This window comes from Drosophila miranda, chromosome 2 (assembly GCF_003369915.1).
Source record: "Drosophila miranda strain MSH22 chromosome 2, D.miranda_PacBio2.1, whole genome shotgun sequence".
Taxonomy (NCBI): domain Eukaryota; kingdom Metazoa; phylum Arthropoda; class Insecta; order Diptera; family Drosophilidae; genus Drosophila; species Drosophila miranda.
In genome coordinates, this window is record NC_046675.1 from 9226887 (window position 1) to 9251488 (window position 24602).

Below are 24602 nucleotides of genomic sequence, written 5' to 3' on the forward strand. Positions count from 1 at the left end.
GAGAGTATACTGATGGTACAAGTCACTAAGGCAGCTCCTGGGCACCAGATCACCGCCCGGACTGAGCGTCATGACCAGGACGCGTGTGGGCCCATGCAGCCAGTCCAGAACAGTGCGCTGCGGTTACAGATGGCAGGTTTGTGGGGCAGATGGATGGATGCACACAAAGAAAGTTTCAGAGTAAAATGTACGCTCACCCGCAGCTCATCGCTGGCCATCATTTTGGTCCATTTATCCGGTTTGAGGCGCATTGTGGTCGTTGTGTAGGCGGCCACACGCTCCAATCGGGCATCGCTATAGTCCCGCTGGCCATGCGGCAGCCCATCGCCGCCCATGGAGCCGATGGGCTGGCCACCTTCCTCATCGCTGCTGACCAGACCGGCCGCATCGGACATTGGTCGGTTGGTCTGTTGGTCGTAGTGGAAATTCCGACTGCGGATGCAGAAAATCAAACAGCTCGCCGCGGCGTATGGCGTCTAAATGACTGGGGTGCCCATGAGCCGCTCCGTGTGACCTCTAATGCCGGGTGGAATGGAATCCGGTAGCGAGTGGGCCGGGCCAGGTGGCGGCCATTGGGCGGCCGCCGCAACCAGCCGCTGCCAGCCATGCCATCCACGCCCCACATATCGATCAAACTTCAAATTCGAATTAACAGAAACACTTTAAAGTGTGTGCCGCCGCGTTTTCAAATGCAAATGCAAATGCAAAATGCCGCTTTCAGAAGGGAAAAGTTTCTGTTCGCTCCCGTGCGAGCCCCGCTCGACTTTAATTGCACACGAAGTGAGCGAAATGTAATTTCCGTTTTGCTGCTGCAAGTTTTCTGCAAGTTCATAAGTCAACATCAGCATTCGACCGGATGGGAGGGTAGGCGGTAGTGCTACTGAGAGATTCCTGTAAATAATGAGGATGGCCAATGGCCCCGTACGTACATCATGGCGTATGCTTAATGTTCGGCTTTGATCGAATGGCGGCCTCATAACTGACAGTTTAAGTGCCCTATTCTGCTGTGCATTAACTTAAATTTATGGCTTCACACTCTCCTCGCAATCGTAATCTCGATCTCAGCTCGGATCCCAATCCAAATCCAAATCCCAGTCGCCTGCCGCATCGCCTGGCTTCTCTCACTCGAAAGTCAAGCGCTTTGAGTGACTGACTGACATGTGTCAAGTAAGAGCAGCAAACAGCAACTCGTTGCAGTTGCAATTCCAGTTGCAGTTGCAGCTGCAAAAAGCACCCGCAGCAACAAAGCCAAAACCAGTACCAGTGGCAGTACCAGTGGCAGTGGCAGTAGCAGGCTATGAGTGCAGCACAGTTAAAATGCTACGCAATTACTGCAAGTACTGCACATGGAAAGAGGCAGGAACACTTGCCCCAGATGCCACTCGAACCGACCCTAAGGATGCCCTGTCGTGGTCCTTGAAGATTTGCTCTTTCCATTGAAGAATTTGAAATAATTTGGAAGGCATACCCTCAGAAGTAGCTTATCCTGCATGGGGAAACTAAACTAAAGTGTTTTCCCCAACCGACGAGTGGTTAGATTTTGGACACCTTCATACAAAAACCATTGGGTAATGCTGCTAATATAGTCACCCTGCCATATATACGACCCTATGTATACCCCATTTTTGTGTGGTGGCCTGCTTGCTGATGCTGCTGCTGTTCATGATGATGATGATGATGATGAGTAGGATGGGGACGGACCGTTCGTTGTGTAACTTTGATGTGAACTCCACTTTTAAATATCAGCGTCACATCAAAAACAAGGGCTTGGCAACCCGCTGCTTTGGATTGGGAACTCTCTGGGGCCCTCGGGGCAAATGCATTGCCCTCATTTTCCAGAGGCAACCGCAACTGTTGCGGGCTTCCTTCTGTGGCGGTTGAAATCTGTGCTGGGATGGAATGGGTCTTTTGGAATGAGGAAGGGCTCTGTTGTTAATGAATTTGCACAAGCTGTTTGCCCTCAGCTTAAAACTTACTCTTCCCCCTTACCCCTGATGCTGGACCGTGAGGCTGACAAAAGCTGCTGTCACACGCACATTTCATCCATCAATTTAATATATATTTAACAATAACGCAGATTATTTTACATAGTTTACTTTGCTGGGGGAATAGGCTGCTGGGATTGCTGGTTGGTGGAGACTCTTACGTCTGCAGCAGGAGACAAACGCCGGCCAGGGTCCATTTGCTGGCTTTCTCCTTGCTCTTCAGATTAAATGTCCAAACGAAAGTGGGTCCTCGGAGTCTGCAAAGAGTAAGAATATAAGGATGTAGGGATGTGCATAAATAGTGTGACAGTCCAAGTCAAACATTGAAAAGAAAACGAAGGAAGCCAAATGGAATCGATGGGGACAGAATGGCAGCGGCCAGGCCAGGCCAGGCCAGAAGAAAGCCGCAAGAAAAATAAACCTCAAATTGATTTTAAAAGGAATTGCTCGATGGCCTCGGCGCTCGGCACCCGGACCCAGCCCTGGACCCGGCATACTTCAAATTAAGTAAATCGCACAAAAGCCGGGCAGCAAGCGGACGTCAGACAGCGGACAGCGGACATCGGACATCGGGACGGCGCTGAGCCATGAAAAATGAAACTGTAAAATGCTTTTACTATGCTTTTCCCCTGCAAGTGGCAGTCGTGCTGCTGCCGCTGCCGCTGCCGCTGGGACTTTTTGAATTTATGCCAAGCGTCGATCTTGGCTGCATCGCTGGGCGCACAACTTGTAGTACTTTATGGATAAACCCTTTAGCCCCGACTGCCAGGACTCCCGACTCCCGACTGCCTGCCTGGATATACTCGTGCTCGATAGCTGCTGATGAGTTTCATTATGGGCGAACAAATCATCACATGGCTGCCAGCGGAGACCACGGCGAGGCTGGGCAGCAGACTGCATGGCGTCGTTCTCGTTTAAAAGCAATCTCTTGCATTTGTTAAGGACCCGCGATTCAATGAATGAGTGTCTGTGTGTGTGGATGAGAAAAGTCAACACTATTTCATTACGAACGAAGGCCATTTCCATTTGGACAAAATTTATGAGACCATTGGGCTGCAGTATCTATTTAAAACATGAAAGGAATGATGGCAAAACGGCTTTTGATACCCTTAAAGGTCAATCGATCTTATCTGATAGAGTGCTTACATATTAGCAGTTTACATCAATTTTATGGATAGTATTTTATGGATATTTTTGGAACGTACTTGTGAGCAGATTAAACCTAGATGGGATGGACTAGTCTTCCTTTAAAGGGTATAACAAGAGACACTTCCCCCAGCCAAATCACTCAATGAAAGGCCCAATGCCCGTGCCCAGACTGAAGAACAAATCGATCAGCGTGCAAATAGAAAGGGAGACAACCACCCCGCCGCCCGCCGCCCGCCGTTTCCATCTGTACAATCTAGACAAAAAGCTAAATAGAAAATAGAGCGTTTGACAGTGTAAACAATGTTAGTAGCCAGTCGTCCCAGCCGTAAGTCCCCGCCGATTTCCCCCACTGCCAGGAGTTGAAACAAAAAGAAAAAAAAAAAAAAAAAAAAAATGATGATGATGGCTAGAAAGGAAAAAACCAAACGAAGGCAATGCCAGATCCAGTGCCAACAACTGGTCTGGACTGGACGGGACTGTTAGTGGCATTGTGTGCAGTCCAACGATAACATTCAATAAACAATTCACAATTGATTGACACACGGACAGGCGGCCCTGCTGACGATTGACGATTGACCGGAGAAGCAGAGAGCCCACCACCCCTCCCTAACCAGAGAGCGGAGCGGAGCGAGGACGACGAACGCAGACACTGCGAAAATGGCCATGAATGAGCAACCATGACGACAAGTCAGCGGAAGGATGTTAGTTCGAGTGGATGAGGAAATTGAAAGCGAATGCTGACAACAACGAAGCTCTACTCTCGAACAAAAAAGAATACCCCCAGATTCCCCTGGGATCCCCCGACCCCCCGAAAAAAACCCAGCGACAAATATAACGAGAGTCCGGCAGCAGAAACACACAAAAACAATGGAGGCAAATTTCTATGCGGACATCCGGCGGCGATTAGAGATGGACACTGGGCAGTGAATAGTGTGGACTGAAGAGAGGAGTGGGAGTGGGAGTGGGCCGGGCCCATCGTTTGTGGTTAGAGGTAGGGGGACATACCGAATTTTATAGACTGGACATTCGTATATATTCTTCGTTTCCTGCTTGTCCTGGGTGACGGCCTTGATGTAGATGACGGGCATGGCCGGGAACAGTTCCTTGTTGAAGGCATCGGTGATGGTGCCCATTTTCATGTCCCATCGAGCACCCTCCATAAACAGGCCATTCACATAGGCACCTTCGCGTGGAGCAGAGCTGTGGAGAGGCACTTAAACCCTTGCTCGATCAGTGGATCAGGTAGATTCGCTTACGTGAACTCCTCCTTAAACTTCTTCGTAACATCACAATTGAGGCACATGCGATCGAGAGGCCACTCGTTCTTGCGCGCCGTCTGCTGCATAATGGCCGTCAGCAGTGACTGGGGATTGAAGAAGCCCGCCAGCCAAATGGACGAGGGCAGCCGGAAGTCGGCCACCCAACCCTCCAGCTCGCGTAGACGCAACATGAGATCGCTGAACCAGGACTGAAGACCCAGCAAGCTGGGATAGGCCAGCTTGGTCCACTGCTCGGGCACCTGATCCATGTATAGGCACAGCATGAGGTCCTCCATAAGCGACGAGATCGTCAGCTCGCCCTTGAGGCCCAGATCGATCTCGTTGAGAGATCGCCGGAGTTCGGCCATCAGCATGTTCATGCGTTCGCACTCCTGGAAGGCGACAATTATGTATGGATTGCGGTCCTCCACGCGACCCATGAGCTCCAGGATATTGAACGGTGTGGGTATCTTGTCTAGCAGATCCTCAATGATGCCCTTGGTGATGTCCTCCTGGGAGACGGACTCGCCGCCACCGCTTCCGCCGCTGGACATGCGCGGCTGCAGCTCGAACACAATGCGGAAGAGACGTTCCGAGACGGTGGTGAGGAATCCAATCTCGGCATTCGAGTGCAGGCCATACAAAGAGGGACTCTCCGATGGCAGATTGTCATCGATGTACTGATGATAGCCGGCATATTTGAGGATGCCCGGTGCCGGGAAGCCCGGGCAGTACTCCAGCTCGCCGTCGATCAGCTCCGGCTGCATGAACTCCTCCAGATAGGTGCGGCACAGGCGTCTGTCCCAGTCGTCTGTGATGTGGCCACCGTACATGATCTCGCCGAACAGGTAGCGCAGATCCTCCCACGGCACACGGGTGTTGGCCTCCAAATAATTGTACAGCACATACACGGAGATGGTGAGGTCTCCCACGTTGAAGGGATAGCTACGGTTCCAGCCCTGCGGCCCGAACTTGCGGCGCTCGGCGACGACCGCATGGAAGTAGCACAGCGAGAAGAGAACGGCCTTGAACTCCGTTTCCTTGGAGCACATCTCCAGGGTTTCATCGCTGAAGTTGTCCAGGGCCTTGTGGATATTGGCCATCATTCCCGTGGGCGGTTCATTGGTTATCTTTATGGCCGACTCTAGGATGCCCTGTGGTAGAATGTGCATCAGTGGATCGCCAGCGGGCTCGGCGCTTAGGAAGAGTCGGTAGTTCTCGTGGGCATTGTTCAGCGAGGACTCCATTTTCTTCTCAAGGCTGGGCAGCCAGCGGGCCACCAAATGAATGTTCTGCAAGATGACCCAGTGGCCGTTCTGTGAGGCCGTCTCAATGGCATTCTCGGCCACGATCTCCTGACCCTGGCCGAGCGAAACGCTGTGGAAATTCTCGTGATCGAAGCTGAAACCAAGAGTTTTTCCAAGTTTCTCCACATCCTTCAGTGGATCCACGCCTGGTGAGAGTACAAAGAACATGTGCGTCTCGGGGCTGGACTCCTCAAAGGTCTTGGCAAACTCCACGGATCGTGCATCTATGTATTTGGAGCCGAGCTTCTCGTCGATAAACGTTTGCATCGCATAGGACATGCGATCAGGACGAATGCAGCGCATAATACACAATCTCTGAATGGCCGATTTTCCCTTCCATTCGCCGGGGAACTTTTCGTTCTCAGGACTCTCCGAGTCGACAAACTTCTTCCAGCGCTTGTGGGAGCCCTCAATATCCTTCTCCAGACCCTTGAACGCTGGCAGATTGTTCAACGCCCGTATGCCGCCCCAGCCGAGATTCGTCATCCAGGGAAAGTTGGATGTTTGATTGGGCATGTAGGGGAATCGCAGCAGAAAGTCCAGCTCAATGGGCTCCACCTCGCCGGCCGTCACTAGGATCTGGATGCACATTTGGGTGAGGAATATGAGCTTGTCCTGCTCGAACAGGCCTCGGGATGTGTACACGTAGGTGCAGTAGGTTATCGAGTCGATAAGGTTCTCCACTCGATCCTTGAGCTTTTCGGCGGGCGTGGCCTTCAGCATGGCATTGTTGAAGACCACGGTGAAGGCCTTCAGGGAGAACTGGTAGATGGGATTGATCTTGAACAGGTCATTCAGAATGAAGTAGATAATGGAGGCACGCTCCGCAGCCGGGCGATATGCCTCACGAGCCGAGTCGATCTGGACACCAGTGATCTTTGCTTCGGCCACCTTGATCTCGATTTCGTCGGCCGTCTTTTTGGTCTTCTCCAGATTCATCACCAAAGTCACATCCTCCAGCACATTGTCGCCAGCGGATGAAAGGCGAGCCAGGAGATCATCTTCGAGGAATTTCAGTGTGATCTTGAAGTGATTCTGTTGCTGGGTCAGTCGTGTACGCATGGACTCCAGATCGGGGCGTTCCACCTTCACGACTTCCGCCAGCAGCTGATCCTCGAGACCGTCGCGGGTCACCGTGAAGTTGATCAGTGTCGTCTGAGCCTGCATTTCGGGCTTGTAATGGGGATTGGCCAGCTTTGTGTGCAGAATCAGTCGGAACTTTGGATTGAAGTCGATCTCACGATCACCGATCTTCAGAATGGTGCCCTTTTTAATCAGCTGTCGTCCCAGCAGCGGATTGAGCACGGGATCCACATTCTCGCCAATGTTCTCTATCAGAAGAACACTGCCATTGCTAACAGCCTTCTCCACCTGATCGAGATATCCCCGCTGTGTGAGTCGCAGGACGACTAGACCAGCACCGTACTTGGACTTCACCCATTTGATGCCCTGACTGTGGATCAGAGTTTTATTAGATGAAATATGTTACTTAGGGGTAGTCTACTACTTACAGCTGCGGATCGATCATGAGCGGATAGCGCTCCGATTGCACAAGGATTGCGGCATTTTCCGCCGACATGCGATCGCTTGGCAGTCCCTGATTGTTCCATTCGGCGATTTGGGCATCATCGCAGATCATGTCAAAGGGATCGACGCCGTCCGTCGATGGAATGGGTGGCTCACTGTTCTTGAAGGCTGGCGCCCACATCTTCTCCTGGAGCTCGGTGCGATAGGCGCGGGTGAAGCAACCCACATACGAAATGAAGCACGAAATTATCAGAATATCTCCAGGAAGTTGTCGGATGCCAGATGTCAAGCTATTCGCGGCAGAAAGTTCATTAAATGAAATCGATTAAATGTAATTTTTGTTGCTGCAATTTGTGTTACCTCTTGACGGACTCTGTCCAGCGGACCTTCTCATTGGCCAGGCCTCCAATCAAGCGATTGGCAATATCGATGGTAAAGGCCGTTTTGTCGGCCTCATCCTGGCACTTTTGCTTCTCGCCCAGGGCTTCGTCGTACTCCATTTGCAGGACATTCAGCTGCTCCTCCAATTCGGTGAGGCGTTTGTTCAGGGCCGTTAGCTTGTCGCGGGCATCCTGCAGCTCCTTCTCCGACTCCAACAAGGCCCGCTCCTTGGGCTCCACTATCAAGTACACGTCGTAGAAGCGATTGATGTTGATGACCCACGAACAGAGACCGGCGGCAGCCGAGGACTTGGATATGATCTTTTCTGGATTGAAATCTGGATCGTTAATGTATGGCTGCAGGGCTTTGATGACGTCCGGATGAATGTGCTTCTTGTCGTAGTTGATGAGATTGTCGAGGAACTTGTCCACATTGCCCATGATGACACGGCACGATTTCCAGCTGCGATCCTTGGGTATCTTGCCCTTGCTGGCGAACAGCACCAAGACGGCGCCGCAGACACTCACCACAGCATCTGGGGGAGAGCCAAAAGACTTCAATTCCGTCAGATTGTTCTTGTTGAGGGTGTTGAGCGCCTCCTGGGCAGCTAGCAGGGCTGGCTGTGCCTTCAGGAAATCCTCTTCGCAGAGCTTGGCCTTGGCCGTGACATCCTCTTCGATTTGCCGCACATTCTTCTCCTCTTTGGTGGCGAACGCTCGTTCCTTGGACACCTTTTCGTTCTCTGTGCCGACCACTACAATCAGGTTGTCGGCGTCCTGGTTCTTGATCTTCAGCTCGACCTCCTGTACCTTGAGGACATCCTGCAGGGCATCCACTTCTTTGGTGCAACTTGCCAGCTTGATGAGGCCGTTTTCCAGACGAATGCGGCGATCCAGATTGGCCTTCACCTTCTCGTGCAGCAGCTTCGAGTAGAGAGCAATTAGCTCGAGGAAGGACTTGGGTGTCGTGTAGTTGTAGCGCTTGGCGTTGGCCAAATAAACCTGTGATATATCGTTGACCGTCTTGTGGACATAGGCCATAAACTTGGACACCGGAAAGGCGAGTTCCTTGGGCAGCACCGTTATCTCGGATAGGAACCGCATGGACACCGACTCGAGGGCCTGCTGCGGCCACTCGTGGAACCAATCAATGGTGGTGCAGTTCACCAGAGCTGGGAACTTTCGGGATCGCACTCGCAACGTGGCCCCCACAGGCGAGAAGCAGAGCACCACCTTCAACAGACTGCGAACCTTCTCGATGAAGTACTTCCAGCAGTTTTCTTTGCTGTCCACGATACCCAGCTGTTTCACCTCGTTGCGCACGGCATTCACAATGTTCTCCACCTCGTCGTCGGGGAAGAGTTCGTGAATGTCTCCGGATGCCAGCAGATCGTTGACCAGCACAAGGAACTGCTCGCGCGCCACCTCGGAGTCAGTCATCAGGAAGCAGCAGGCTGTGCTTTTGACGCCAGCTTTCGCATAAAGACCTGCTATGTTCACCTTCAAGTCATTGACACTGTAGTCCTTTGTCAGTTGCACCTGAAACACGTCCAGCGATGAGATGAATGCCGCCAAACGAGTGAGGGATTGCTTGCCCGAACCGCCGACGCCAATCAGCAGGGCATATCCTCTGGAGGACTCTACAATGCGACTTATGCGACACACGTGCGACATGGCATCGTCGAACAGTACCAGGTTCATGGCACCCACATAGTCGTTATAGCGATCCTGGGCCTCCTCCAGCAGTGCCTTAAGCCTCTCCCAGCCCGGTATGGGCATGTACTTGATATCCGTCAATCCCTTGGCAAAGTGACAGTAAATTTGCGGCTGTGAATAAATCACCTCCTCACTAATTCCTTCAATGCCCTTGCGCACGCAATCAGCGACGATCTTCTTGAAGTTTCCAATGTCCGTGTAGTCCACCAGCTTATCGCCATAGACCCGATAGCATTCGTGTACCCACAGGCGGATCATATAATTGAAATTTGGACACGTCTCGTTGTTGGCATACAGAATACCCTGGAGGAAAGAACAGATATTAATATTAATTTAATAGCTGCAATTATACCCTTTTTAACGACTAAGGATGTCTATAAATTCATTCAAAACAAAATTGAATAAGAATGTAAATTTTAATGAATATTTGTCTTCGCGTGAAAGGAATTTCTTTCTATCAGAGACTATAAAATACCAAGATCCAATCTATTTTGTTATTGGATTCTGCGGACCGAATCAGCTGACCAATTCATTGAAGAACAGAGAGCAAGCTTAGTGCCTCTTAGTGCTGCTTTTTAGTGCCTCATGCAACATGTTTTCCTGCAGTCTTCTATAAAAAAACTCACCGTAAATATATTGGCTATATCCCGTAGATTGAAATTGTAATGGAACTTAATGGCGGTGGGAAGGAATGTGGCCGCCACCTTCTGATGCAGCGTAATGGCCGTTGTGACCATGCTCTCGCACAGTCGGACGACTGTCTTGTCGAACTTCTGGGCGGGGTTGTTTAAATGTTGAGAGAGTATCGAATTGAGGATGTGGAACAAGGCGTCCGGGCTGGGTGGACTGTGTGGCAGGAGGAGGAAAAATCAATCAATTGAACAAATAATCTGAGTAATGTTTCTCGTGACTCACTTCACAGCAAAGGAACAGAAGTGTCGCTGCAGTCGTGGATCGATGGTGAAGGAACCCGCCGAGGGATTCATGCAAGCCACAAAATTACATTTGTGTATGTCCCTCAGAGTCATTTTCTGGCGATCGTACCAATGGTGATAGTCCATGAACTGCCGGATCAGCGTGTGCGGCTGGACGGTAAAGTACTTGTCCACCTCGGGCATGTTCATGTCATCGACAAAGTAGATCATACGCTTGTTGCCAATGGGACCATAGTTGCGTCCGGCCTTCTTCTCGAGCGGCTTCTCCAGGATGCGCTGCAGCATCTCCGAAGTGGTGTAAAAGTTGAATGGCACATTCGTCACCGCATATTTCTCGGTGGGCAAGGCATTCAGCTTGGCATTCATCAGGATGGTCTTCCCAGAGCCAGGCGGTCCGATCAGCATCAACGGGTGATCAGCCTCGATCAGGGTGTCCATGAAGAATCGCAGACGTGTGGTCTCATTTGTGTTTACCAAATTGGATTGCAGCGGCATATCCATATCCAACTCGAACTCTGGCACCAGATTGGTCCACGGCAAGAACTTCTTGGTCTCGTTGTCAATGTAGAACGAGAATATATTTCCCGATGACGGGAACTTGACGGCCTTGTACTCGTTGAGGAACCACTTGCTGAACTCGTTGCGCCAGTCGATGATCTGGTCCTGGAACAGTGACGACCCAAAGCCCCACACGATGCTGAACACAAAGTAGATCTCGTACCAGTCCTTGGGGCAATCGTTGGGCACATTCTGTGGCGTCAGCATGCTGTCCAGCAGGAAGCAGGTCATCTGCAGCCGCGCAATATCCGAGATGGGTGTGATGGACTTGAGTCGATTCCGGAAGATGTCCAGCAGTGGCGGCACATACTTGTCGAACAGCACATTGAGTGTGGCCACCTCGCTGGCATTGGTGCGGGTTCCCAGCCACGACTGGATGAACGGTGTCCAGCCCAAGTCCTGCGGATTGATGTACAGAATGCCAGCCCTCGATACGGTGGCCGGCGTAGCCGTTCGCAGCGAAGCGATCTCGAAGAGCAGTCTCATCTCCTTGGTCAAAGCAATGCGCTCGTTACTCGCCAGCGTGAGCACTTTATTGTCATCCATCACCGTGTTGAGACTCTCGATCCACATGGGATCAATGTCTCCGTCGAGCACAATCCACTTGGGTCCCGTGCCTCCGAGATTGGCCTGGTCGCGCATCAGAATCGAGAACAGACCGTCCTTCCATTCGCGCGTGGCTGGATTGACGATGCCGAACAGCTCGTCATTGGTCACCGCCTTGGGATTGAGGTCGTTGTAGTGGGGCTTTCGCTTCTGGTTCTGGTACGTTTTGTTCAGCGTTTTCCACACTTCAGATTTTCCCGTTCCGGCAAAGCCAATAATGAACACAGAGTGGCGCACGGCGAACAGCTCCTCCAGCTGAACGATCTTCAAGATGAATCCATCCTCGGGCTGCAGTTTTAGGTCAAGAGCCGATCGTTTGATGACGGCCTCAAATTCCATGATACGCTTTCGGGGCACATCCAAGGCCGGAAACAGGTCACCAATTAGACCCATGAATACGGGCACATCGTCGGTCACAATTTTCGGGATATTAAAATCACGCAGTGCTCGCATCAGCACCTGATCCTCCGGCCGCTGGCGATCGTCGCGCTAAAGGGGAGATACAGGGGAAAAGAAATCGATGTGACCTTTAATTAAAATCTTTACCCAACTAATTGTGCGCGTGACTTTTGCAGCTCATTAGCCCGGACTCACGTAGCCGTAGCCCTGCCGTAGTCTGTGTGTTTTGGGCATAGTTTTGGCAATTGCTGGCCAAAAAGTTTGCCGGGGCTAAAAACACCAACAAGAGCGGAAGAATGAGGCGTGAGAGAGAGGGATAGGGAGGTCAATCCCAGTCCGTTATATAAGGTCGAAGTTTTGCAAATCCTTTTGGCAATTAGATACTTGTAGCAAATGAAGGAAAGGAGCCAAAGGAAAAGGCAAGCCAATGCAAGGCAAGGCAAGGCAAGGCAAGGCAAGGCAAGGCAAGGCGACGATGGCCGATGGGCGATGTGCGATAGTGATAGCGACACCCACAAATATTGCACACAAGTATCTGTGGGAGGTACGTATCGTTGTTGTAGTCGTAGTCCGTGGTCCGTGGTTCTCGTAGCATTTCGCAGTGCAAATATCCCATTACTCGGATGAAACTTTTAATTAAAAAGTTGCCAATGACAAACGGGATGCGAGGTTTGCGGGTCGCATCGCTCGCTGAGAAATGCGCTACAGTCTTAATATTCGGCTCTCGGCCACCACTGAGCGGATGAGCAGCGTCCTGACTGGCAGTCTGGCACGCACGTAATTGAGACAAACTTTGGGGAACAGTAAAACATTCGTGCAGTGCCTCGAAGGAGCGAAGTGGAGGAGCGACTGCTGCCAATGGGAAAATTACGACATTTAAACCCGTACCCCTTACCCATACCGGTACTCTAACCCGTACCCGTACCCGTACCCGTACCGTAGGTTAAATGTACGTGAAATATTAAGTTTAGTTGCATGAGAGCACACTAAATCTTATTGTAGGTCATTCTCCCACTTTACTGGCGCAGCTAATTATGGCTCCCAGAATCGAGTGAGAGCGAGTGAAAGAGTGAAGGAGTAAACGAGTGGGTTAGGTTTCGGGTTAGACGAGGACTCACCCGCAGGGCACCGGCAACGACCAGCACCGACTTGATGGCACGCAGACCCCAATCGTAATGGTCCTGTTTCGAGAGCAGCTCCTTGCACAGCGTATAGAGGGTGATAAATTTGCGTGCCAGCAGACGTGCCTCCTGGAAGCCCTCGGCCACCAACATGATTTCACTAATCAGTGCAAAATCGGGCACCACCATCGCACAGGGTCGATACAGTGCCTTCAGGTTCTCGGGCAGCTCCGCTCGACCCGCATATCCAGGATTCATGGTTATAAACACGCCCACGGTGTTACGCAGCGATATGTGCTCGCCGAGGAAGCTGAATGTCTGCTTCTTCGCCTTGATGGCATCCTGTATGCACTTGACCTGCACAGCCACCACGGAGAGTACTTCCACGGAGATGCGGTTGAACTCATCGAAACAGCCCCAGGCGCCCGTCTGGGCCAGGCCCTTGTGGATGTTGCCAATCGATTTGTAGTCCATCTGTTCGGAGCAGTTGAAGACGTACACCATCATGCCCAATGCTCGTCCCAGATCTTTCGTGGTTTCTGTTTTTCCCGTTCCAGCGGGCCCAGCCGGGGCGCCACCCATCACCAGATGCAGGGATTGGGTCAGCGTGATGTAGCAGCGATCTGTGAGCGGTGTGATCACCAGACGCGGGGTGTTCCCCAGATATTCGTAGTCGTAGCGGAACTGCGCATCGCAGATGTTGGCAAAGCAGTCGTCGATTTTGTTATCCCATCGATGACGCAGCTGGCTCTGCCACTGGAAGGCCGTCTGCACTTCGACCTTTTTGGCAATGATCGTGGACACCACATCACGACTGTGCACATCGATGGTGCACACTGTCATGACCTTTTGCCGCTCGGCAGCCGTGAGGTCGCCCAGCAGGAGCATAATCAGATTATTCAGCTGATTCACCTGCTTCTTGTTGTAGTCCTTGAGGGCGTTTTCGTAGCGCTGCTGAACCTTGGCAAAGGCATCGTTTGTCTCCGTCGTCCACATAATTTGTGTACCGACCAGGGCCGGTTGGGCGGGCCACTCGAAGATCCAGACATGACGTGGCTTGTGGTCGTAGGTGGTGAGGGATCGCTTTAGCTGATCCCTCAGCGTGTCGCGCATTTTGTCGGTGACACGATTCAGCCATACCTCGACCTTGCCGCTGCAGTCGCAGTTGTCCAGGAACGGCACGTACTCCTCCAGCTCCTTGGCCACCATGCCAGCGGCGTTCTTGGACCCAGAAATGAGGTTGAGCTTCCCCAGCGAATCGTATAGCTTGGTGAGATGGCGGGATACTGCGGCAGGATTGTTGCCATTCGACAGAATGTCCAGCAAGTCTGCAGAGGACACGAAATAGAAGCGCGGATAGGCCAAACGCTTCGTCTCCAGGTAGTCGTTCAATGCCTTCTCACAGAGGAGGAGCATCTTCAGCAGACCCTCGAGATGTTCGTAGAGCTTGCTGCCGGAACGATTTGTGGAGCGGACCACATTGCGATCGGAATTCATTTGGGCCAGCAGCGCCTTGAACTCCTTGTCTATGTAGTCGAAGCGCTTTGAGTCCTCCGGCAGCTGTGAGCGGATATCCTCGGAGCCAATGAATATGCTCTCCAGGTACTGCCACTTGCGCTGCACCTCGAACCAGGAGCCAATGATCTGGTCCGCATTGGAGAGCTTCTGCTGCCAGGAGCGGACTTCGGTCTCAAAGAAGGCAATGTACTTGGAGGAGGCCATGTTCTGCAGCTGCCCCTGATGATCCTCCAGCATCTCGATCATCTCCTCGGATGCCTTGAGCAGCTTCAGGCCAGTGCGCTCGTGTATCTCGTTGCCAAACTCCATGGTTGCCCAGGCAGTGGCTATGTCGCGCAGTTGCTTCTCCATGGCCATCTCCTTCACGGACTTGTCCACGATGTTCTTCACATCCTCCTCGTACTCGTGAAGATTGAGGTCGATGAGATTCTTCAACGTTGTGGAGTCGTCCATGCTGAACTTCACCTTAGTGGTTTGCATCAGCTCGATCCAATGACGGTCGCGGATCGCGGGGTTCTGCAGCTCTGTGACGGCCCTGAGAGAAGTCATAAGATTCTTAAGCGAAGCCTCCATGAAGATAAAGGGCTCCCAGGTACGCATGGTCTTGTCGAGGCCACGTAGCTCGCGGCCAAACTTTTTGCACTCCTGGTCCATGGTCTCTATGTCGATCTTCTTCCACGGGGTCTTCTGCCAGTCGTTGATCGTCGACTGAATGGTGATGGCAAAGTCCCACATGATCTTCACCAGTTTCAGATCGCTGCGACACAGCTCGATCTTGGCTGGGTCTGGACCCTGCAGCTCGAACAGAACAGCCGATTCCGCGAGACTCTTTTGCCGCTCCTCCAGGGCAACGATCTCCAAGTCGGCCTGATCGATCAAATCGTAGCAATTGGGACATGGGACATTGAAGAACTTCTTCAGCACGAACTTCTTGCGATAAGTGTTGGCCATATTGTCGCAGAGCATAATGCGCTTCTCGATCAGATCCACCTGGTAGCTCTGGATGGGGGCGATCAGCTGCTTTGTGGTGGCCGCCAGACGCTTGACCTTCATCCAGGCATCTGGCAGCTCGTTGATTTGTGCCAGTTCAGTGTCCTTGAACTCGTAGTTGTATTGCTTCAGCAGATCGATGATCTCCTTGAGGGGCTCAAACATTGAGTCGTAGATAAACTGTTTCTCGTTGATTTGATTCAGGACGGAAAGGATCTTGATCAGGCCTTCGAAGTCGTCTTTTTGCAGTTCCACCTTGAGCACTATATTTGCCTCGTCCACAAAGTCCTGCAGCTCCTTGAGCGAGTCCTTGACGCGATTGATGAGATCCATCTTGAAGAGGCTGATCCACTGACCCACTAAATTGAGCACCGACGTCTTGAAGCCCCCCATATTCAGGCGCAAGAACACGAAAAAGTCCTCATAGGTGTCCCAAGTGCGTACTTGATCCTGCAACGCTATGAACTTATCCAGCTGTTCCTTGTACACAGAGAGCGGTGGGAAGTCCGTGCCCAAAGGAGCGACACCCGAGCTGCCCTCCAGCTCAGCCTCCGCATCGCGTTCGTCCAGCGTGAGGTTGCGGCCGTACTTCTTCACCTCCATGAGATAGTTCTGCCTGTTCCATATCCAGAGGTAGGAGTACTCCATATATCCTTTGCCATGGACGCGAATAGCCTGAAGGGCTATCTTGACTTTGTTGGTTATATCACTGATTTGCCTATCCAGATCTTGCTTGTCGTCCAACTCATCTATGGAAGATTAAAGATTAAGATTATGAATTTAAATCAATCAATCTTGGACTCACCCAAGAAGTTCATTGCGTCCTCCCCTGTGATTTCTGGTGGATCCTGGGCCACGCGATATAGGAGACGCATCTGATCGGTAATGTTGCCCAATATCGTGTCCACAAAGACCGAAAATCCCGCTTTGGAGGCTAGATCCAGGTTAAGAAAGTAGACAACATTCGGCTCCTGCAGCTCCATGAATATCTCAAAGATGGGAGAGTTGTTCTCATAGCGATTCTCAACCTCCATACGAAGGTATGTGGTGCTTGTGATAACGGCATCCAGCAGACTCTCCGCAATAATGGTGTCGACGTATAACTCGTATTCGCGGAACAGCTGACGCTCCTCTTCGCTGACGCCTTTGAGGAGCTCGTAGCGATGGAACGGAGTGATGACCTCCTGCTCACTCTCCGACTGCTCTTCTTCGACCTCCTCTTCATCCTCCTCCTCCTCGCCGTCATGTTTCTTCTTAACCTGCACCGTGGTCATCACGGACAGACTGACAAGCGGCGGCCAAATGCCATCACCGTCGTCCTCCTCTTCGCCGTGCTCCCCAGGCGGCAGGGTGTAGCGCCGTGGAATGTCGAAGAACAGCTTCAGATTGACGTACATGAGCAGGTCGATGAGTCGCTGGGTAATGGATGCCAACATCGCACGCTCCTCCAGGATGGGTTCCCGTGGGTCTGTGTGGAGCAGCAGGCGTGGATTGAGATCCTTTCGCTGGAAGAGCGGCACCTTGCCCCAGGAGCGTATGCTATCCTTTATGGCCTGCAGATTCTCCTGAGCGGCCACCAGACGATCGTGCAGATATTTGACCATTTTGAAGATCATCACGATGAATCTTTGACCTATGCGAAGTACAGACTAAGTATCTGCTAACGGGATTTTAACTGATGGAACTTACTGAATTCATTCCATGTTATTGATTCAATCATTGGGGCCATTTGCTGCTCAATCATAGACATTTCTGCAGCAATCAGACCTTTTTCAGTGGGATGGGCACGCTCATTGGTGTCGTTGTACCACTCGGCAATGCGCATCAGCTTAATGCGGGCTTGCTGCGGAGGAAATAGCATAATTAGCACCTGTAAAAATCCAATAATTTATTATTAATTTTGCCCACCCAGAGCTGCTCTTCGCGGCTGAAGAAATTCATCAGTTCCGGAGTCATCTCACAACCGAGTAATCGCAGCACTTTGATGTCTTTTAAGGCTATCTTCAGTCTATCGGTAAAATTAACACTGATAAGCCCCTCCTCGTCCTTCAGCAGCAGGTTCAGAGCCATATCCTCTTGAATGCCTTGCCAGCATTCCACCATCCAATTGTCTAATATTTGCTGAATAAACTCATCGATTTCATTCAGCATTAGATTGTAGATTTCCATGACATTGGCACCGCGTTCGTTTTCGAAAAGTCTGCAGAAAAAGGTGAGGAAAAAAAATATATAATAAGGGTGATGTTCTACTGGAAATCCTGGCTAAAATACTTACGGATACTCGTACATTTCATGCTCTTTATTCATGGCGGTTATGCGATATCTCAGTTTCTTGAGAAATGACACAGCGCCGGAAACTTTTGGGAAACAATCATCGGTGGGAAGTTCCTGTGGAAACAAACCGAAACTTTAGATAATGAAAAATGTAATTCCGTTAAGATCTACTTACATCCACTCCCTTCATTATGTATATGCCCCTGAACTCATTAAAGTCCTCTTTTACATTCATGATCTCCTCCTCGAAATCATCCACTATGACGTGCATGAAGGGATCCATGTGCGCCTTGATGATAGGCCGCATTAACAGCATACCGCCCAGCAGCAAGTCATGTGTGTCCTCGAGGGCTTTCTCAAACTGAAACGCTATCATGCGCTCCAAAGTATCCGTTTTTTCCTTAAAACTCAAGCGATCCTCTTCGAATTGCGAGCCCTCAGCGTTCGGATCCAATGGGTTGTACTGTATGTTGGTCCACTCGCGGTAGTTAGTGTTGAATTCATCCAGGATTTTCTCGAGTGCAGCAGTGATTTGCCGTCCCTTGAGGCCGCCCATCACAATCTTCTCCAGCTTGATGAAGTCGCGGCCCGTGTTGAACATCTCCTTCAGTACCTGTAGGCGCTCGATGAACGCATCCAATCGGGTAAAGATTTTCTCGGGATGCCATGTCCAGTCCTGGGAGTTGAAGGTGGTGCCTATTTTGAACTTTTTCAGAGAGTTGCGGCACTCTTTGTAGATGGATCTGCAGTTGAGAGGAGGTAAGGTATTGGGAATTCATCCCACAATGTGAACAGAAACCCACTTGTAATACTCCAAATGCTGAATATTCGTAGATATCTTCTTATACGCCTCGTCTATGTCGCCCTGAAACAATGAGTCGGGCTCTATGGTGCGTATGGCGCACTCAATCAGGGAGTTGTGCAAGGCGTTGAAGAACAGCGTCATATTGTCGAGAGTGTGAAAGTACCGCGAGTGTCCCCACACCAGACCCACCGTCAGCATCAGCGGACGGATCTCGGATCTATTGTCATCCATATCATTCGCCTCAAACTTTTCCATTTTCTTTTTCTGAAAGGGATATTAGTTGGATACCTTTCGACTGTTTTGTAAATCTCCCTCTTACCAGGGATGCTAGGCATTTCGTTATGTCCCTGGCCTCGGCCAGTGCCTCGAGGACGAGCTCCACTATTCGGCGATAGGACTGTTCAAATATTGATTGGATTTTCTCGAGGACAAAGCCAATCGTTTTGATGCGCGCATCGCCCAACTGATCAGCCAGATTTTCCAGATTATCCAGACGTGATTCCCAGAAGGCAAAAATAGACTCCGGCAGTGGAAATTGTTCCTTCGAGTATATCTTGTCACCAGGCTTGATATTGACCAGATCCTCCACCGAATCGAGCCATTTGACAACCATGAATTCGAGTGAATGCTTCATCACGGAATCAACCACAGAAATGTTCCTGCAGGGAAAAGGAAAGAAAAAAAGGAGGCAAAGGGCAACTCTGACGAGGCGTAATCAAAAGAGCAATTTGCGTCACGAACCCAGCGGCGATGGACGGTGCGGCTTCCATGACCTCATCCATACAAATGGGGAGGGGGAATATTGTCCGATTGATGACCAGTCCCTTCATCTGGGCAATGCCATTGCGCATCTCCTGGGACTCCGTCTTCATGTCGTTGGCAATCACACTGGTCCATCCCACCTGATTGACGACGTTGTTCAGCAGCGGAAAGAAAACCTCATCGCACAGCACTGATAGATTGGCCAATGGATTGGGCAGCAGATCGCCAATCATCAGGGACTAAGAGACAATGGAAATCGGTTATCGGTTAATGCTCTAGAAAATGTGGGAAAAACTCACGTCAAGCATATTCTCCTCGGTCAGGGTCAGGGGCGTATAGTTCCGTATGAAGTAGGCCACCTTGGAGCGCGGCTTCACCGGAAAGTTGTAGGTGGGATACAGCTGTCCGCCCGAATTGATGGTAAATATCAGGCGATGCTTTTTCGGATCGTTCAGGAACTCCATTATCAGATCCTGTCGAAGAGGAATTTGCGAACGCATCGCTTAAAAACCATTCGAGTGTGCACGTTGGGGGAAATTGGACAAAGTCGACAAGGGGATTGTGGGCAGGCGTGCCACACTGGTGTCTCTCTCACTCTCTCTTCGTGTAGGGTCGCGTTGCAGGCTGGGACTGTGGCTAATTATACTGCCAACGACAGCAGGAGGAGGAGGAGGAGGGGCAGGACAGCAGGACAGCGGTAAATGTTGCGATTTTGCAAAATAATCAGAAAATGTGCATGGAAAATGTGTGCAGTGCCCATCGAGTGCATTGGAGGCGGCCTTTGGGGCGTGGCAAAAGTGCCTAGCTAGGCATCCTGTAAACGCCTCCTGGCCTCTAAAATCCCCCACAATACTGAACACTTCCTTGCTACGTGCAACGGGAGCGGAAGTGCTGCGGTCGCCATGTTGATGCCTCTGTTACGTTATCTAATTACAAAGGAATTGTGCGGCAACGTCGCACAGTTGCCGGTCCACCGCCCTGCTCCTACTATCCTACTCCAGGCTCCCATAGTCGCCACTGGAGACGAGCCCGGAGCCAGGCGGACCGGACAAGGGACACTGTACCGTTCGACAATGGCAGCAAAATATTATTTCTGTTCAACTGCACATCGCCATCGAGAACGGCAATGCTGCGGGGCATCCGATTGATAAATGTATGTAGATGCGTGCACTCGGAAAAAGCAGAAATTAATTTTTTGAGTGTTACAAAATATTTCGTAAATATTGCGAATTTCCATGCGATTTGGCGGCCATTACAGGTACTTTGATATTAAATATCCTTGTCGAAAAATTAAAAGAACATATCTCATTAAAAAAGAAATGTGCGAATACGTTTCAAAAGTTCTATAAAATAAGTTAATACAAATTATACAATCTTATAGATAATGGTTTCATTTATCCTATACAATTTTTTTTCCTTCACACATTCCCGTTGCTATATGTATAATGCACAAATCCTTTTATTTCCTCGATCTTATACTGGCTTATAGATAGTTTTGTAAATTGTGTATGAAATACTCAAAACGAAAACTCAATCAAATAAAAAATCCTCTTTTTCTCGTTGTGTGTTGTATATCTCAGTCCGCCCGGAGACGACTGGCCCGCAGTTAGTTACATAAGCCTATAAAGCGAGGGAGGAATGTGCAGAGACAGACGGGGCATACGCATATGGGCTAAATACACTTGTGTCTAATAAGTTTTGTCCAAATGGCCAACGAAGCGTGCACCCACACACGCAAAAACACAGAGGCACCCACGTCCCAGCATTTTGGCCAGTGGACAATTGTTGGGCGGTGGGCCTTTATAGTGGAATATACGATATAGGATGTTGGTTGACGGAGGTCCTCTCCTCCATGAAGGTGGGACATAAACAAATGAAGGGTCGAAGCGAGTTTCGGGCCTCAGCTGCGTTTGCGGCATATTTGAGCGCGCATGGCGAAAAATTGTCAAACTGCCGGCCGCGGCCCCAAAGTCAGTTAGGCTGGCAATCTGCTTAGCCGCTTTCCCGAGCCTGCACCACCCACTATCCTTCCTGGCACTGCACTAGCATTTAAATTGTGAAAATATTTGGACGCTGTACATACTGCTGCCGACTGCCTCCTGCCAGCGCCTGGTTGGTCGTTAAATGAAAATTGAAGTTAGTTTTTGGCCATTTGACCGTTTCCAGGTGGCACGCAGTGAAAATCTTTAAACAAACGGGGTCAAACGAGGCAGTCACTGTGCGGACGCTAATTGCGTGCTTGTCAACACCCGAAATAAAAATAATATTTGCAACAATTAAAAGAGCACCAACGCCAACAAAAGGGCCAACATTTCCGAGCAATTCAAATGCGAAAAGGGGCCAGGCCAACAAAAAAAAGGTACACCAAACAAAAGGTTCCCCAAGGCCACCACCACCACAACCGTCACCTGGTGCATAATTTTTCAAATTATGAATTCTAAAAGGGACAACTCGTTTTCCAGCCGCGGCAGCCAAGGAAAATTATGCAAACTGTAAATGCGCCAAAATCAAAGCAAATATGCCACAAGGGCCGCGTGGCGTCAAATGAACCGCAGGCGCTGAAAAGGCCCTGAATATTCGCAGCAAGGATCTGTTGCACGAGACCTTTTCCCCCGACAATTAACACATACATTTATTTTTCAGCCATGCACACCCCACCGAGGCCAAAACCCATTTGTTCTATTCATTCGGAGAAATGTAACCATTCCCTCCGACTGGACATGCGTTTATGTACCTGAGAGACCACACAGCAACACGGCAACAATTAGTCGGTGTAGCGCTTACCTTGTACTCGTTGGTGGTTATCAGTTTGGTCCATTTCTCCAGCTTTAGGCGCATGGTCTTGGACACATAGTTCCAAAAGAACTCGGGCCGATTGTCGATCTGTGTGGAGTGAGTGCATGAGGGATCGGGGCAATGATTTTGCGTATATCAGGATACCCACCACTTCCTTTTTCTTATCCTTATCATCATCAGCCATTTTGTGGCAGTCGTTCTGTAGATGCTGTTCTGTAGTTCACAAAATAAAAATTAGTATGACTAAACTCAACAATAAGTTGAGTCCTATGTATATGAGTGATTTTTCATTGCAGTCTGACGTCCACCCAAAACCCAAATAAAAGTAATACTAGATTTTAAATTTAGTGGTATATATTATTTCTTGACTGAGAATTTTAGGAAAGAAGACCAGTATTACGTCTCTGCCGAGTGTTTTTTCCCTCTAATGGACCAGGGGGACCCGCTTCGGCATGTTCTGCTTCAGCAGCTTCCAGTTGATGCTAGTGGGTAATCCCTCCGATCTCTTCTTGGGCAGCTTCTTCTGCTTGCTGGCGCCCTTGAGGCCCAGTTTGGAGTGACTGGCGGCCATCTTGGAGCGACTAGCTGACATCCTGGAGCGACTGGTGGACATCTTGGAGCGACTGGCAGCCATCTTGGAGCGATTGGCGGCCAGACTGCGGTACAGACTTCCGCCGCTCGACATCTTGCCGCCGGGTGGCTTGATCGCAGTCTTCCTGTACTTCCGCTTGAGAATCATCTTGCCGCGGCCGGTTTGGCTCTTGGGACCAGTCTTCAGCTGGTGCTTGCTCTTGCCCATGCTCTTGCTGGACTTGGATGATTGGAGCGATTTGTTTATCTTTCCAGACTTGATCGACTTCAAGGACTTCATCGACTTAAGTGGCTTCAACGACTTGGACAATTTCTGTCCCTTTACGGCCTTAGTCTTTGACTTCGATTTCTTGAGAGTCTTGAGCGATTTCTGAGAAGTAAGAACGGCACCGCCTGCAGCCCGCTGCATGGGCATCACCGAGTACTTGGGCAGGCTTGGCGGCGTTGCGGCCAACGCACGATCCGCCTTTATAACCGACTCAAAGCTGCCAAACACCTGCCGGACATTGCGATTGACATGCTCCAGGTACTTGAGAGAGGCGTTGCAGACACTGCACTTCTTGGTCGACTCCGTGTTGTTCCGGATGAGACTCTCCAGGTAGAGAAAGTTCTTGGCCAAGTTCTGGCAGTAGGCGCACTTGTGTGTCATGTTGCCGCTGAGCTTTGTGTCCGTTGCGTTGATTGTGGGATCGTAGAAGCCCGGCTTCTCCAGATTCTGAACCGAATTGTTGGGTACAACGTAGTCTTTTGCTGGCTTCTTTTTGTCCAAACCTATCATTTTCCGTAATACTGAAATTTTGGTCAGCTTCGCAGGCTCCGACTGTTTCTATTTGGGTATCAGAAATAAAATGATGTCAGTGAAAGCCTTCAAGCCTTTCAGAAAGTCTGATCCAATTGTCATAGCCTGCCTACCTGGCTCATAATTTTTTTATTTTCCAAATTGTATAGCTAAATTTTTTGTTTGTATTTTTAAAGCGAGACTCGTCTCGGTTGATGTTTGACTGGTTCTGCCTACTATACTACTTTACTGAGCATGGACCCGACCAGACGAGACTGTCTGACATTGAAAGGAAATACTACTGCTCCCATTTTTGGGCTCGTGCTTTTGTGCCTTGCCTCAATTAATCTCAATCTCTTGCTCATCAAAGGCCGGGCAATTTGTCCGCAAATCGTCAACCTTGCCCTGCTCAATTATCGATCAAATAAATTGCAGCGAATATTTAAAGACTCGTTTCAAATTAATTTAAGCGAGGGTCGACCAGTGGCCAGCCAGTAGCCAAAAGCCGTTCCGTTCCCTTCTTTGTGTATCGCTTGTCCCAGCTCGTTTAATTTATATTTCCTTGGGCACAATTAGCGATAATCAGCGTTTTTGTCGTTGGTCCTTCGCCTTTCCATTCCCAATCCCAATCTCATTCGCATTCGCATTCCCACTCTCCATTCTCCATTCTTGATTCACCATTTTTGTTTTTGTGTTGTATTTGGGTCAGTACGCTGCGATGTGCACAATAATTTATTTCATTTCAAGATTTAATCGGGCGAAATTTTAGTTTGTCGTGTCGTTTGTTCTGCGCTCTGTTCTCTATTGTCCGGCTAACACATTTTTAAATGCCCTCTTGGACAATGCCGACCTTGGAGCGACTCTCTGATTGCACCAAAATGATGTAAGTGGATGGCGGAAATGGCCCAAATGGGTAATTAGATGTCATTTTGGGGGAAATTAAATACACTTTATTATTATTATTCCAATTCTAGCAGAATCAATAAGCAATAAGCAACCCAGAAACCTATATTTTATTTATATATTAAATGAAAATGGAATATATTCGTATATTTTTGGTAAACTTTAAGTGGATTTCCATTGAATTGATCAAAGTTTTTTCCACGAAGCAGGAATTTATGTGTGTTTACAATTCAATAGCACTCG

The 24602-nt window shown here is 50.0% G+C and overlaps 2 protein-coding genes across 2 annotated transcripts; both read right to left on the minus strand.

Annotated features, from left to right (window-relative positions):
- Window positions 1–2037: 2037 nt before the first annotated feature.
- LOC108156533 (dynein beta chain, ciliary) lies at window positions 2038–22363 on the minus strand. The gene is made up of 19 exons (XM_017288040.2): window positions 22236–22363; window positions 22076–22174; window positions 19591–19764; window positions 19271–19530; window positions 18849–19188; window positions 18528–18793; window positions 17900–18467; window positions 17726–17838; window positions 17359–17650; window positions 17140–17293; window positions 16256–17083; window positions 12940–16199; window positions 10239–11911; window positions 9950–10169; window positions 7588–9626; window positions 7212–7517; window positions 4391–7153; window positions 4140–4334; window positions 2038–2242 (listed from the first exon to the last, which is right to left on the minus strand). Exons 1-19 carry the CDS (start codon window positions 22269–22271, stop codon window positions 2143–2145), a joined length of 13686 nt encoding a protein of 4561 aa, XP_017143529.1. The 5' UTR covers window positions 22272–22363; the 3' UTR covers window positions 2038–2142.
- Window positions 22364–22423: 60 nt separating this feature from the next.
- On the minus strand, window positions 22424–23702 carry LOC108156535. The gene is made up of 2 exons (XM_017288043.2): window positions 23591–23702; window positions 22424–23504 (listed from the first exon to the last, which is right to left on the minus strand). The coding sequence occupies exons 1-2, from the start codon at window positions 23597–23599 to the stop codon at window positions 22512–22514; spliced, it is 1002 nt and encodes a 333-aa protein (XP_017143532.1). The 5' UTR covers window positions 23600–23702; the 3' UTR covers window positions 22424–22511.
- Window positions 23703–24602: the final 900 nt, after the last annotated feature.

What these genes read in the sequence shown, in the direction of transcription:
- LOC108156533 (XM_017288040.2), bottom strand. Translation starts at nt 22,271, where the DNA reads ATGGCTGATGATGATAAGGATAAGAAAAAGGAAGTG. An exon ending in TAACCACCAACGAGTACAAG is followed by an intron (nt 19,765 to 22,075) that starts GTAAGCGCTACA and finishes CCTCTTCGACAG; the next exon opens with GATCTGATAATGGAGTTCCT. An exon ending in GCACCGTCCATCGCCGCTGG is followed by an intron (nt 19,189 to 19,270) that starts GTTCGTGACGCA and finishes TTTTCCCTGCAG; the next exon opens with GAACATTTCTGTGGTTGATT.